Source organism: Pseudopipra pipra, chromosome W (assembly GCF_036250125.1).
Source record: "Pseudopipra pipra isolate bDixPip1 chromosome W, bDixPip1.hap1, whole genome shotgun sequence".
In the NCBI taxonomy this organism is placed as follows: Eukaryota; Metazoa; Chordata; class Aves; order Passeriformes; family Pipridae; genus Pseudopipra; species Pseudopipra pipra.
In genome coordinates, this window is record NC_087580.1 from 48,345,030 (window position 1) to 48,359,627 (window position 14,598).

A 14,598-nucleotide genomic window follows, 5' to 3' on the forward strand; every position below is an offset into this window, starting at 1 on the left:
TCTTCTGGTCAACAGAAGTTGTGTGCTCATTGAGGATCTGTGTCGCCAAGTTAAGAAGCTGCAGGAGGAGGTCAAAAGACTGCACAGCATTGGAGATGGTAAGAAAGAGGTCAACCAGATCTCTGAGACTTTTGTGATGTCAAAGGCTGGAAGCTTGTGACTTCTGGCACCGGGGAGAAGGCTCCTGCTCCACTTCAGAATTTGCAATCACAGGATAGAGTCAGTGCCCTCATAGCTGACAAGGGTCTGTGAGCTTTGTCCAACAAAGCCCTCAAGCCAGCTGGACACGAGACATGCAGGAAAAACAGGAGGAAGTGGCGAGCAGTAGTAGTGGGAGACTCCCTGCTGCAGGGGATGGAGATCCTCATCTGCCAACCTGACCTGTCATCTAACAAGGTTTTCTGCTTGCTGGGGGCTTGGATCCAGGATGCTGTCGCAAGAGAGTCGAGGTTTGAGAGGCTCTATTGCCCCCTGCTGCTCTTCCATATGGGCACCAACGACACTGCCAGGGGTGACCTGGAAAGTATCAACTACATGGCTCTGGGAGCAATGGTCAAAGGCATGGAGGCCCAGGTGGTGTTCTCCTCTATCCTGCTGGTGAGGGGTAAGGGCTTGAGGAGGACTGGACAGATCCTGCAGTCCAACAATAGGTTGCAAAGCTGGTGTCAGCAACAGGGCTTTAGTTTTTATGACCATGGGACCCTCTTTGAGGATCGAAGATTCCTTGGAAGAGATGGGATCTACCTGAGTAATGGGACAAAAGCTTTTTTGCCAATAGGCTGGCCAGTCTGGGGTAAGCTAGGAAGGACGGGAAAGGGAGGGAGTGACCAACAGTCACCCAAGGAAGGGGTGGATCAGGTTGGCAAGCAAAGTGTGTGGGGTAATGGGAACAGAAGGGACCTCGTAATCAACAAAACGGGGCTGAAGGGAGCCCATGCCAAGGGTAACCACATAAAAAAGAAAGTGCCTACCAGGCAGAACTGGGAAATCAGCACAGCTGGATGCCTCCCTGAAGTGTCTGCACACTAATGCACACAGCATGGGAAACAAACAGGAGGAATTAGAGTTCTGTGTGCAGTTACAGGGCTATGAGACATGGTGGGATTGCTCACATGACTGGAGTGCTGCAGTGGATGGATACAGGCTCTTTAGGAAGGTCAGACCAGGAAGGGGAGGAGGGGGAGTTGCCCTTTATGTGAGAGAGTAGCAGGAATGCATGGAGCCCGGAGTAGGGATGGGTGATGAACCAGCTCAGAGCTTATGGGTCATGATTAAGGGGCAGACCAATGTGGACAACACTGTGGTGGGTGTCTGCTATAGACTGCCTGATCAGGGAGAAGTAGGTGAGACCTTCTAGAGACAAACGGAAGAAACCTCATGTTCACAGGCTCTGGTCCTCATAGGGGAATGGAACCACTCCAATATCTGTTGGAGAGACAACACAAGCAGGCCACAAGCAATCAAGGAGGTTTCTGGTGTGCATTGACGACAATTTCCTGACACCGGTGATTGAGGAGCTGACATAGAGGTGCTCTGCTGGACCTCATACTTACAAACAAGGAAGAACTGGTCAGGGGGCAGCCTTGGCTGCAGTGACCATGAGATGGCAGAGTTCAGGATCCCAAGAGAAGGGAAACAAGGAATTAAGCAATATCACAACCCTGGAATTCAGAAGAGCAGACTTTGGCCTGTTCAGGAATATGCATGGAAGCATCCAATGGGAGATGGTCCTGGGGAGAAGAGAGGTCCAAGAGAACTGGCTGATTTTCAAGGTTCGCTTCCTCCAAGCTTAAGAACAGTCCATCCCAAAGAGCAGGAATTCAAGCAAAGGCAGCAGGAGGACTGCATGGATGAACAAAGAGCTCCTGACTAAACTCAAACATAGAAAGGAAGCATACAGGTGGTGGAAGCAGGGAAAAGTGACCTGGGAGGAATATAGAGACACTATCCAAGTGTGCAGAGATGGGATTAGGAGATGAATCTGGTGAGGGACATGAAAAGCAACAAGAAAGGTTTCTAGAGGTACGTCAGCAGCAAAAGAAAGACTAGGGAAAATGTGGGCCCTCTGATGAATGGGAATGGGGACCTGGTCACAAAGGACGTTGAGAAGGTTGAAGTACTCAATGCCTTCTTTGCCTTGGTCTTTACTGGTAAGATTTGCCTTCAGGAATCCCATGTCCCTGAAACGAGTGGGAAAGTTCAGGGCAAGGCCGGCTTGCCATCGGTGGAGGAGGATCAGGTTAAGGAATATTTAAACAAACTGGACAAACACAAGTCCATGGGCCCTGATGGGATGCACCCATGAGTGCCAAGGGAGCTGGCTGATGTCATTGCAAGGCCACTCTCGATTATCTTTGAAAGGTCATGGCAATCGGGAGAGGTTCCTGAGGACTGGAGGAAAGCAAATGTCACTCCTATCTTCAAGTAGAGCGAGAACGAGGATCCAGGGAACCACAGGCCTGTTCAGCCTCATCTTGATCTCTGGGAAGGTGATGGAGCAACTAATCCTGGAGACCATTTCCAGGCCCATGAAGGACAAGAAGGTGATCGGGAGTAGCCAGCGTGCATTTATGAAGGGGAACTCACGTCTGACCAATGTGATGGCCTTCTACAATGAGGTGACTGGCTTGGGTGGATGAGGGGAGAGCAGTGACTGTTGTTTATCTTGACTTCAGTAAGATTTTCGATACCGTCTCCCATAACATCCTCATAGACAAACTGATGAAGTACTGACTAGACAAGTGGACATTTGGGTGGACTGGAAACTGAAGGGACAGGCTCAAAGGGTTGTGATCAGCATCACAAAGTCTATCTGGAGGCCGGTTAACAGCGGTGTGGTGAAGAGGTTGATACTGGCTCCAATACTGTTTAACATCTTCATTAATGACCCAGATGACAGGACAGAGTGTACCCTCAGCAAGTTTGTAGATGCTACAAAACTGGGAAGAGTGGCTGATACGCCAGACGAGTGTGCTGCCATTCAGAGAGACTTCAACATTCAGGAGAAATGGGCAGAGAGGAACATCATGAAAAGGATCTGGGGGTCTTAATGGACAACAAGTTGCCCATGAGGCAGCAGTGTACCCTTGTGACAAGGAAGGCCAACTCCCTACTGGGGTGTATTAGCATGAGTGTTCTTGCCATCAAATTGTTTTGATTTGAAAGTTTGAAAAATAATGGAAGTCCAGACTCTGTACTGTTGAACTTTTCAATGAATGCCAGTAATCATATTTTCATCATCAACAGGTTTAGAGTTAACTTGAGTAGATATGATACAAACAGTTGGGATTGGGAACCTTTTCCTTACTGGGGCCTGAATTGGACTGCATGAGAAAACACAGCTTAACTCTGTTCCCACATCTCCAGCACTGTAGGCTATGGGGTCTTCCCATCCTCTTTCCCTCCCCTTCCCCCTAACCAGAACTACACACCAGAGGGCAGTTTCATTCCGCACTGTGACCAGCATCCCTACAGTCCACAGTGCTTCCTGCACTCAGCACTCTGGTTATGCACAGCACTGTTCCACACTCAGTTTCCTGCACTGCTCCTATCAGCTCTATGCTCATGCCATGTTGCTTTCCACTTGTAAACAATATGTATATCACTCCAAGTTTACCTTGATCACCTCACAACGGATTCCACTAGTCTGCTCTTTTCAGCTGCTTCCTTGCCTGGCACAGAGATCAGAGCTTTCCCTTAACGTACCATTGTTTTTCTACCCATCCCTGCCTCTACCACCAATGGCAGGTGGTAGAAGCTAGAATCATAGAATCATAGATTGGTTTGGGCTGGAAGGGACCTTCTAAAATCATCTAGTCCAACTCCCCTCCCATGGGCAGGGAGGTCTTTCACTAGATGAGCTTGCTCAGAGCCCCTTCCAGCCTGACTTTGAACACTTCCAACGATGGGACATTGACACCCTGCCTACTGACACCCTGCTCCTTGACCATTATCGGCAGCATAGACAGACCACCAACACCCTGCCCCTGAATGATATCAGCAGTGTAGGTAAGATGCCACCCACATTATTCATGTACAGTATAATTCTGTGAAATCACAGTGTGTAGTAAGATACACACAGGTACCCCCAAAAATGCCATGGCAGTGGAAAGAACCCAAAAAGGGTTTATTCTGAAGACAAGAACGCTAAAAACTTATAAAGGAAACCTGCACCAGGCTGCAAAGCAGCGCTGGGGCTGAGAAAGACAGGCCTCCTGTTTCTTCTTCGAGTTTTATTATCTCTGCTCACCCCTCTCTCCGCACTGGATGTGAAGCCCTGTGGCATCTGCTGTCTCCTCACATATCAGAGAGCGAGCTTCTGAAATGCGGGGGGGGGGGGGAGAGAACAGCACTGTTTTGAGAAAGTGGCAGGGAAGCCTTTCCAAAGCAAAATAACTGACTCCTCGGTAGCAAAATCTTCAGGAAAGGGTATTTACTCCTACACACAGTACCATTGGTGGACCCATGGAGCAACCTGACTCTTACCCACATTCAAAAGGCATTTGTACAATTGGCTGTTGCTGCCAGATGACACAAAGTGTCCCTGGCAGTCCACTAGGGCCGTGGCATCGCTTATGATCCTGTGTTTGCTACTGGGGATCGAGTGAGTCACCATATGAACGGGTTGTTGCTCATATTTCCTACTGCCTCAGAAACGCTTTGTTTTATAGCATGTTGTCAGATTCCATTACCATTTGGATCACAGGCATCTTGGATTACAATTTCTCTGGGCAACCTGTTCCAATGTCTCACCACTCTCATAATAAAACAAATTCTTCCTTATATCTAATTTAAACCTACCCTCTCTCAGTTTAAAACTGTTGCCCCCTGCCCCGTCACTACAGGTCTTGGTAAAAAATCTCCCTCTGTCTTTCTTATAAGCCCCCTTTCTATACTGAAAGGCCACAATAAGGTCTCTCCAGTGCCTTCTCTTCTCCAGGGTGAACAATACCAACTCTCTCAGCCTTTCTTCATAGGAGAAGTGTTCCAGCCTTCTGATCATCTTGGTGGCCCTCCTCTGGACCCGCTCTAATGGGTCCACCTCCTTCTTATCTTGGGACCCCCAGAGCTGGATGCAGCACTCCAGGTGGGGTCTCATGAGAGCACAGTAGAGGGACAGAATCCCCTCCCTCAACCTGCTGGCCACACTGTTTTTGATGTAGCCCAGGACATGGTTGGCTTTCTGGACTGCAAGCACACATTGCCGATTTCTCATACAACCAGGATCCCCAAGTCCTTCTCTGCAGGGCTACTCTCAATCCTGCCATGCCCCAGTCTGTATTGATACAGGGGTTGCTCCAATCCAGGTGCAGGACCTGGCACTTGGCCTTGTTGAACTTTGTGAGGCTAGCACAGGTCCACTCCTCAAGCCTGTCAAGGCCTGTGTGGATGGCAGGCATCCCTTCCCTCTAGGTAATCAACTGCACCGCTCAGTTTGGTGTCATCTGCAAACTTGCCGAGGGTGCTCTCAATCCCACTATTTATGCCATTAATGAAGATATTAAACAGTATTGGTCCCAGTATGGACCCTTGAGGGACACCACTCGTTACTGGTTTCCACTTGGACATTGAGCCATTGACTGTGCCTCTTTGGACATGGCTATCCAGACAATTCCTTTTCCATTTAACAGTCCATCCCTCAAACCCATATCTCTCAAATTTAGCTGCAAGAATGTTGTGGGGGACAGCATCAAAGCCTTTCAGAAGTCCAGGTAGATGATATCCGTAACTCTTCCTTTGTCCAGTGATGCAGTCCCTTGATTATAGAAGGCTGCTAGATTATTCAGGCATGATTTACCCTTGGCAAAGCCATGTTGGTTTTCTCTTATATTTCAACATAACTTCCAGGAGGATCTGTTCCATGATCTTACCAGGCACAGAGGTGAGACTGACTGGTTGGTAATTCCTGGGGTCCTCCTCACTACCTTTTTTAAAAATGGGTGCAATATTCCCTTTTGTTCAGTCACTAGATTAACTCAAAGAGTGCAGTGAGTGAAAGCTATGGAGCATTCTGTAGCATTAGGAGCAGAGAAGTCAAGAGCAAGTCATAGGCATAAGAGAGAGCCATACAGACTAGGTGGAGTGGGTTGGAAGCCCACTGAACTTCATTCATGAAATTCTACAAGGACCAATGACAAGTCCTGCACCTAGGGAGGAAGAAACCCTGGCAACAAAACAGGCTGGGACTGCCTAGCTGAGGAGCACCTCTGCTGAAAAGGTCCTGGGAGCCTTGGAAGACAGCAATGCTGAACATGAGCCAGCAGTATGCCCTGCCAGCAAAGAAGGTCAACAGCATCCTGGGTTGGATTAAAAGGAGTGTAAGCAGTAAATTGCAGGAAATTATTCTTCCTCTCGACTTAACACTCATTAGACCACATGTAGAATATTATGCACAGATCCCCCCATCCCCCATCAGTTCAAGAAAGGCATTGACAAACTGGAGTAAGTTCAGCAGAAGGCCATCAAAATGGTTAGGGGACTAGAGCACTTGCCCTATGAGGAGAGGCTGAGGTAACAGGGCTTGTTCAGCCTGGAGAAGAACAGCAGCCTTCCAATATCCAAGCCAGTTGATGTAATCTTTTGGGATTTCAGTAAAGCTTTCCATACTGTCTCTCATAGGATCCTTCCGGACAAAATGTCCAGCCCACAGCTGGATAAACACATCACACGGTGGGTGAGCAATTGGCTCACAGGTCAAGCACAGAGGGTAATAGTGAATGGGATAACATCAGACTGGTGACCTGTCACCAGTGGGATTCCGTGGGGCTCCATCTTAGACCCTGTGCTCTTCAACACCTTTATAAATGACTTGGACGCAGGACTGGAAGGGATACTAAGCAAGTTTGCAGAAGATGCAAAACTCGGAGGAGCTGTTGAGTCCCCTGAAGGCAGGGAGGCCCTGCAGAGAGACCTTGACAAATTAGAGGACTGGGCAATCACAAACCATATGAAGTTCAACAAGGGAAAGTGCCGGATTCTGCATCTGGGATGGGGCAACCTCAGATGTATGGACAGACTGGGGAATGAGATGCTAGAAAGCAGTGCTGCAGAAAGGGACCTGGGGGTCCTGGTCGACAGCAAGCTGGACATGAGTCAGCAGTGCCCTGGCAGCCAGGAGGGCAATATAGGAAAGACATTAAGCTATTAGAGAGCGTCCAAAGGAGGGCAACGAAGATGGTGAAGGGCCTTGAGGGGAAGCCATATGAGGAGCAACTGAGGTCACTCAGTCTGTTCAGCCTGGAGAAGATGAGACTGAGGGGAGACCAGAGAACCCAAAGGAATGGCCTGAAGTTGTGTCGGGGGAGGTTTAGATTAGATATTAGAAAAAGGTTCTTCACCCAGAGGGTGGTTGGGTGCTGGAACAGGCTCCCCAGGGAAGTGGTCACAGCACCAAGCCTGCCAGAGTTCAAGAAGTGTTTGGATGATACTCTCAGGCACATGGTGTGACTCTTGGGAATGGTCCTGTGCAGGTCTAGGAGTTGGACTTGATGATCCTTGTGGGTCCCTTCCAACTCAGCATGTTCAGTGGAATTCTGTGAAGACAGAGCCAGGGTCCTCACAGCGGTGCATGGTGGGAGCCTGAGAGCTATCGGGCATACATTGAAACAAGAAAGGTTCAGACTGGATACAAGGAAAAACTTTCACCATGAGGACTGTCAAGCATTGGAACAGGCTGCGCAGAGAGGTTATATAGTCTGTTCTTGAAGATTTTCAATACCTAAAAACCCTGAGCAATCTGGTCTGACCTCATAGCTGATTTCTTTAAAGAGGTTGGACTAGACACACTCTGAGGTCCCTTCCAACCTGAATGATTCTGTGATCATGGACCGCTTCCAGTCACATTAAGGGCTGGATCTGCTTAACTGGCCATTTGTTTCTACCCTTTCCATATTTTATCTGACAGTAACTTCAAACAAGGTTGTGAGAATTTTAAAGGAAAAAAAGCATGGGCATGAAGGAAATGTAGCAAATACCATAGTATCATAGCATAGCTGAGACAGCACCTCTAGAGATTGTCTAGTTGAATCCCCCTTGCTCAATCAAGGTCCACTAGAACAAGTGTCCAGTTGTGTTTTAAATATCTGTAAGAATACCTCTCTGGGCAATCTGTTTCTATATTCAACCCCACCCTCACAGTAGAAAAGTTTGTTCTTATGTTTAGGTGGAATTTTCTGTATTTCCATTACTTCTTGTCCTGTCGCCAGGCACGACTGCAAAGAGCCTAGTTCCATCTTCTTTACACTCTCTCATCAGCTATTTATACATATTGATGAGATCCCTTACAAATCTTCTCTTCTCTAGGATGAACAGTGCCAGGTCTCAACCTCTCCACATATGTCAGGTGTTCCAGTCCCTGAATCATCTTTGTGGCCCTTCTCTGGACTCTCTCCATTATGTCCATGTCTTTCTTGTATTGGGGAGTCCAGAACTGGACACAGGACTCCAGGTGCGGCCTCACCAGTGCTGAGTAGGAAGGATCACCTCCCTCAACCTGCTCTCAATACTCCTCCTAATGTAGCCCAAGATACTTTTGCCTTCTTTTAAAGGCCTTGTCATTATGTTTTAAAATTCTATTGTGTGTTTTCTAGAAGGTGTTTTAATTTTTTATTGACAGCTTGCCTTTGTGCCAGAAGTGAAAACTAGCACAGGTGAGAGCTCAAGTTCTCCCTCTGGAGTCTCAATTTCAAGTAATGCAATGGGTATACCTTTATGTTAGCAGTAATCATCTGTGAAAGGAAGGCTTTACTCGTATTTCTTATGTGTAGTTACTGCATGGATGAGTATGTCGATGTTCTGTTTTGCTTTTTAAATTATTACTTTAGGTTCATTTTTTTAAAATTTATTACATTTCCTTATCTTGTAGGCATCAACCATTTTGCAGCATGTTTATAACAGAGAACATGTCAATGAATGAAACCATTGGAATGTTTGATGTTCTTCTTTTCTTCTTTGGGAATTACTACAGGCACAGCTGATTGCACAGTCTATAGGTCAAGCATTTAGCGTGGCCTACCAGGAATTTCTGAGGGCAAATGGAATCAATCCAGATGATCTAAGCCAGAAGGAATATAATGACTTGCTCAATACCCAGGACATGTACAATGATGACCTGATTCATTTTTCCAAATCTGAAAACTGTAAAGATGTACGTCTCTGCTTTTTTTTTTCCATAGCACCATTAAGTATATGTATCCTGAGTTCAGGCCTGTACTGTCAACGATTAGAAAGCTATTAGTGCTTCCAATAAATAACCTCACTGAGGTAATTTCTGTCCTTCCCAGTAGGTTTATCCTGTGGTCAATTCTGTTTTAAGAGCAAGCAGTGAGCCCTAAATTTATCAATAGCTGAATGATTTACTGTCTCTGTGCGTTCTTTTTACCAAACAATTTTCCAATTTGAGACATTGCATGTCAGTGAAGTGACTATACAATAGACAGCATAAAATTTTTGGAGGCACTAAGGTTGATAAGAGTGGTTGACCCTGGATTTAAAAAGGCTATATATTTGATACTGGTTTTATTAATAAAGACGAAGTAGTGTTACACTGTAACACACGGGTAATTGTTTCTGAAAACACAGTCACAATTGCTTTAAATCCCTCCCTGACTTAGTTCTGTCCACCAAAGTCCATCATGCCAGGGTTTCTTCTATACCAACTCCCTCCAGCTGTATGAACAGATGAGTTCTATTTGGGGGGGATTTTGAATTAAACAAAATCTCTAGTTTTAATCCTATTTGATGGTTAAAGGTATCTAAACTGTGTTAAACTATATACCCTATTGTGTTTTGCCTTTGAATAAGAAATGCATTTTGCAAATGAAAAGCCCATGTTTGTTTATATGAAAACATATCGGAGTGGGATCATCAGTTCCATAGATGAGAAAAAAGCTTTTCTTTGAAACTCTCTTTCTTATGATTCAGGTTTACATTGAAAAGCAAAAGGGAGAAATTCTAGGTGTAGTGATTGTGGAATCTGGCTGGGGATCCATTTTGCCTACAGTTATCATAGCCAACATGATGCATGGAGGACCAGCAGAGAAGTCTGGGAAACTAAATATAGGGGACCAGATCATGTCAATTAATGGGACCAGTTTGGTTGGCTTACCACTCTCAACATGCCAGAGCATTATAAAGGTACAGAGAATATACCTGGATATTACATGTTTTAAAACCTTTATTGGAGTAGTGGGAGGGCAAAGAATATAGAACTAGTTGTTGTTTGTTAACTCTGATCTTGTGCATTTTATAGCAGTTTCCTTTTGATGACCTTAAAGTAGAGGGAAAATTCTGTTTTACCTATTTTCTGAGCCCTAAGTAGGGAGCTATGCAGGACATCAGGCCCCAAGGAAATATTTGGATCCAAAAGGAAGATGTCTGTTACTCTCTAGAGGCACCTAAACTTCATAGGACAGTGTATAAGACACAGGGGCCTAAAATCTGCATTGGTGCAATTTTAACCATTTAAATGATTCCTGTGATCTAGTTTCTAGAGAACAGTCTTTTTTTTTAAAAAAAGCTTGTTTTTTTAAAATATATTTTACAATTTTTCTAAAATTTGAATTTAAAAGAAAAATTAAGCCTATTTATTTTTTGTAGAAACAACTTGTGTGTATTGGAAAGTATAATGTTTCTTTGAACTTGGCTAAATGGTGAGATTTTTTTATTTGGAAGAACTTTGTTTTAATTAACATGAGAGTATGTAAATGCAAAAAGCAGGCAAGTCAACTGGAAATGAAGAGCCTCTGGGGTAGATGCAGCATATAAGAGAAGGGGTATTTAAACATCAAAGTTTTGGGAGGGGGAAAGATGCAAACTTAGAGAGCGTTGTAAATTCAGCTAAATTATCTTCTGGGTTACCTATTGAAATAGGCAATCATCACAGAACTGCTGTATATTGTAGCATGTAGACATGCAATGTAATGTTATATATGACTAGAAATCCTTCTGTCTCTGCTGAGTAGTGGCATTCTGCAGTAAAAAAATGTTTAGAAATTTACAAAATAACTATCTCTTTGTTGCCCATGGATTCTTTTCTTAATGCTTGAGTTAAAAAATTCGCTATAAAGATCTGATATTCTGGTTTCTGAAAATGTGAGCACCATGCACTGACAAGTAATATAACAAGCAATATAATATTTAAACTTCATGAGGTTTTCACAGGCCTACTTCTGTAATCCATCCAAGATAGTTATAGGTCAAATAGCAAATTCCTCTTGCCATGTTCTAAAGATGAAGCAGCCATTTAAATTCTCAACTCTTCATCCTGCCAACACATCAATATCCAAAATATATTCTTCCATTGGGGCAATTAATGCCATTGTGGTTGTATTGATTTTGCATGGCAGGGTTTTGGTAGTGGCAGGGGGCTACAGGGGGGCTAGAGTGAGAAGCTGCTTGAAGATTTCCCTGTGTCCAATAGAGCCAGTGCCAACCAGCTCTAAGACAGACCCATCACTGGCCAAGGCTGAGACCTTCAGCAATGGTGGTAGTGCCTCTGTGATAACATTTAAGAAGGGAAAAAGTTTCTTTGCAACAGCAACTGCAGCAGTCAGAAGAGTGAGAACATGTGAGAGAAACAACTCTGCAAACACCCAAGTCAGTGAAGGAGGGGGTGGGAGGTGCTCTGGGTGCAGAGATTCCCCTGCAGCCTGTGATGAAGACCATGGTGAGGCAGGCTGTCCTCCTGCAGCCCATGGAGTTTATAATGTGGAACAGCTATTCACCTGCAGCCCACGGAGGACCTGACACCAGAGCACGTGGATGCCTGAAGGCATAAACCATTTAAAAACTGACAGATCTAGGAAGAAACTTTCCATATGTGATAGCTATTCCCTAATTGTATTAAGCTAATTATGTCTTTTTCAGAAGCACCTGGTGCTAACTGCTATCAGAAACAGATTCAGGGACTGTGCAACTGTCATGTCCAGACAGCATTGACTTTTCATCCCAGCAGAATGTCAGTCTCCAGTCAGTACCAAGTCTAGAGTTAGACAACAAAATCAGCAGCAATAAACTTCATGTAGACATCAGTATATTACCTTAGCTGTAATAGGAGTTATTTTTCTAAATGAAATCCTAATCTTGTTAAAGGTCACAGCAGACAACTCACTGTTTTCAATGGGAACCATATTTGACTTTGTGCATATGGAAGAAATTCAGAAGCAGGTGTTGGAATTGATAAACGGTAACATGATTGAAGGTTGAAGTTACTGCACTGTCTACACAGCATCTCTTTCCCATATATGTTCTGCTTATTGAAAGCTAAATGTGTGTAAATGCAACATTTAAGAGTAATGTGTGTTCAGTTCTATATGTTGTACAGAAAAAAAAAGAATTTAACACTGGAGTTGGATTTATCTATGAGAAACAGCTCTGAACGCTTGAATATGTGTAATGGTCAGACTCTACAACTATCTCCACTTTTATGTTTGGGGTTTCCTTTTTCATTTAGTTCTTCTGGTAGCAAAGATTTAATGGTGAATGTGATAAATCCAGTTTAGAAGGGAGGGGTAATGTAAATGTGAGTATTGCTTAATACACAGACTTGATGTTTGCATTACGAAATTAAATATAACTACACCAGGAAAACAATTTATTCGTAGCTATCTATCTTAACTATATATTTTAAATTTCATTTCCCAGACAGAATGTTTGGCGGTTTTCTGGTCAACTGCATAGACCTGCTTTTTATTTCCTTTGCTTCATTTAGAACAATAATTTGTGTTCTCAAATGAAGAAATTGCCAACAGGAAGCTAGATTTAAAACAACCACATGAGCTCCTTTACAAGAAGAGTTTTATACTGCATCATTCAATTCGCTGAGCATCCTGTTGCCTGTGTCTGGTATTCAGGAATCCTGTTTCATAATGATACATTCAAAGAACTGTTTATTCAGGACTATTCCCATGTTAACATTTTAGGTATTGTTTTTCCTAGTGCTCATGTTAAATTGTTGCACTCCATCTTTGTCAGTAGTTTTCATGGTGATTGTTATTTTTTTCAGGGTTTGAAAAACCAAGACCAAGTTAAACTGAATGTAGTTAGATGCCCTCCAGTAACCACAGTCTTGATCAAGAGACCTGACCTCAGATACCAGTTAGGCTTCAGTGTACAGAATGGGATAGTAAGTAGCTTCCAGACTGTCTAGTGATGCTTTTACATATGGTAAAGTTTACATATGTAATGAATTGTATTTTTTCCTTCACTGCAACAGAGTCTAAGATATCAAAGCTGAACTGGTCAAAGTTATTCATCTGACTTTCTTTCCCAGACAAAAGTAGGAAAAGAAACTTTATTTCATAGCTTTAGAATCAATCAGAGGAGTAAAAGCAATGGTTTAGGCTGCTTTCAGTCTGTAGCATTTGTATCTCTGACCAAACCATTGTATATGGTCTCAAAAGAGTCTGTCTCTTAATGCAAGGCTTATGCACTTTGAACTTTTTGTAAACTATGAGTCTTCATATGCTCTTAAATTTTCAAATAATGAAGTAACAAGAACAATACAGATAGCTTTTTGTGGATGGTTTCTTTTGGAAGAGAATGCGTAGTACTCAATTGCTAATAAATGTTACTTTGAATCAGTGATCCACTACATTTTAGACCTTGTTGCAAAAATAAATACTGAATTTAAATCAGTAAATACTGAATTATTACTTGTGGTCAAAAGTCTCTGTTCCACATCAAAACTGTGATAATTTTGTCCTTTCCCTTCCAGATTTGTAGCCTTATGAGAGGAGGTATAGCAGAGCGAGGAGGAGTGCGAGTTGGCCATCGTATCATTGAAATCAATGGGCAGAGCATTGTAGCAACACCTCATGAGAAAATTGTTCACATTCTCTCAAATGCTGTTGGTGAGGTAGGAGCAAGCAGTATGCCTAGATAGTGTTGCATATTTCATCATCATTGCCTCTTTTGGGTTGTTATTGTTCAAACATAAATACTAGAAGTGAGAATAAGAACCACCAAGGTTTTTCTTATTATTGAAGTGCCCACAACTTCAGATAAAATTGAGATGGTTGGTAGATACTCAACACCTTAGACAATCCTTTTTCCCCAGACCTTTATATGGATATGAACATTCTCAGGCTTTTCCTTTTCCTTCTGTCTTATGTTACCTCAACTAGTTTCCTCCCTAGTGCTCCCTAGACTATGGACACTCGCGTTTAGTAGCATGCCTAAAAGGAGTATTGATTAACACATCTTATTACCTTCTAGATTCATATGAAGACCATGCCAGCTGCTATGTACAGACTGTTGACTGCGCAAGAGCAACCAGTTTATATCTAAGACTGTCACCTCACCTTCACAATATGCATGAAGGATTTTTTACCTCATTACTGCTTCTTTTTCTAGCCCTGCATTTGTGTTTGCAGATACATTTCTCTCTCCCCAATATTTGTTGTCTATAGAGGGGGAGGGAAAATATAGCCATGAGACTTTTTAGTTGCATCTCTGTACAAGTAAAGCTTTATGCAACTTCACACACAGAGTAAATAGCAGCAGCAGCATCCATGCTAAGATTCACAAAAAGAAGACTTACATGCCTATGAAGAATAACTGATGCTCTCATAAAACCTATTGTTCAAATGCAGACCCTTT

At 43.6% G+C, this 14,598-nt stretch overlaps 1 protein-coding gene across 1 annotated transcript in view; it reads left to right on the forward strand.

Annotated features, from left to right (window-relative positions):
• LOC135405118 (amyloid-beta A4 precursor protein-binding family A member 1-like) overlaps positions 1-14,286 on the forward strand; it is a 92,772-nt gene extending 78,486 nt beyond the window's left edge. Inside the window, exons 8-12 of the mRNA XM_064639826.1 lie at positions 8,966-9,145; positions 9,922-10,134; positions 13,004-13,123; positions 13,715-13,855; positions 14,215-14,286. Coding sequence (XP_064495896.1) covers positions 8,966-9,145; positions 9,922-10,134; positions 13,004-13,123; positions 13,715-13,855; positions 14,215-14,286 — 726 coding nt within the window. The remainder of the gene's footprint in view (positions 1-8,965; positions 9,146-9,921; positions 10,135-13,003; positions 13,124-13,714; positions 13,856-14,214) is intronic.
• Positions 14,287-14,598: the final 312 nt, after the last annotated feature.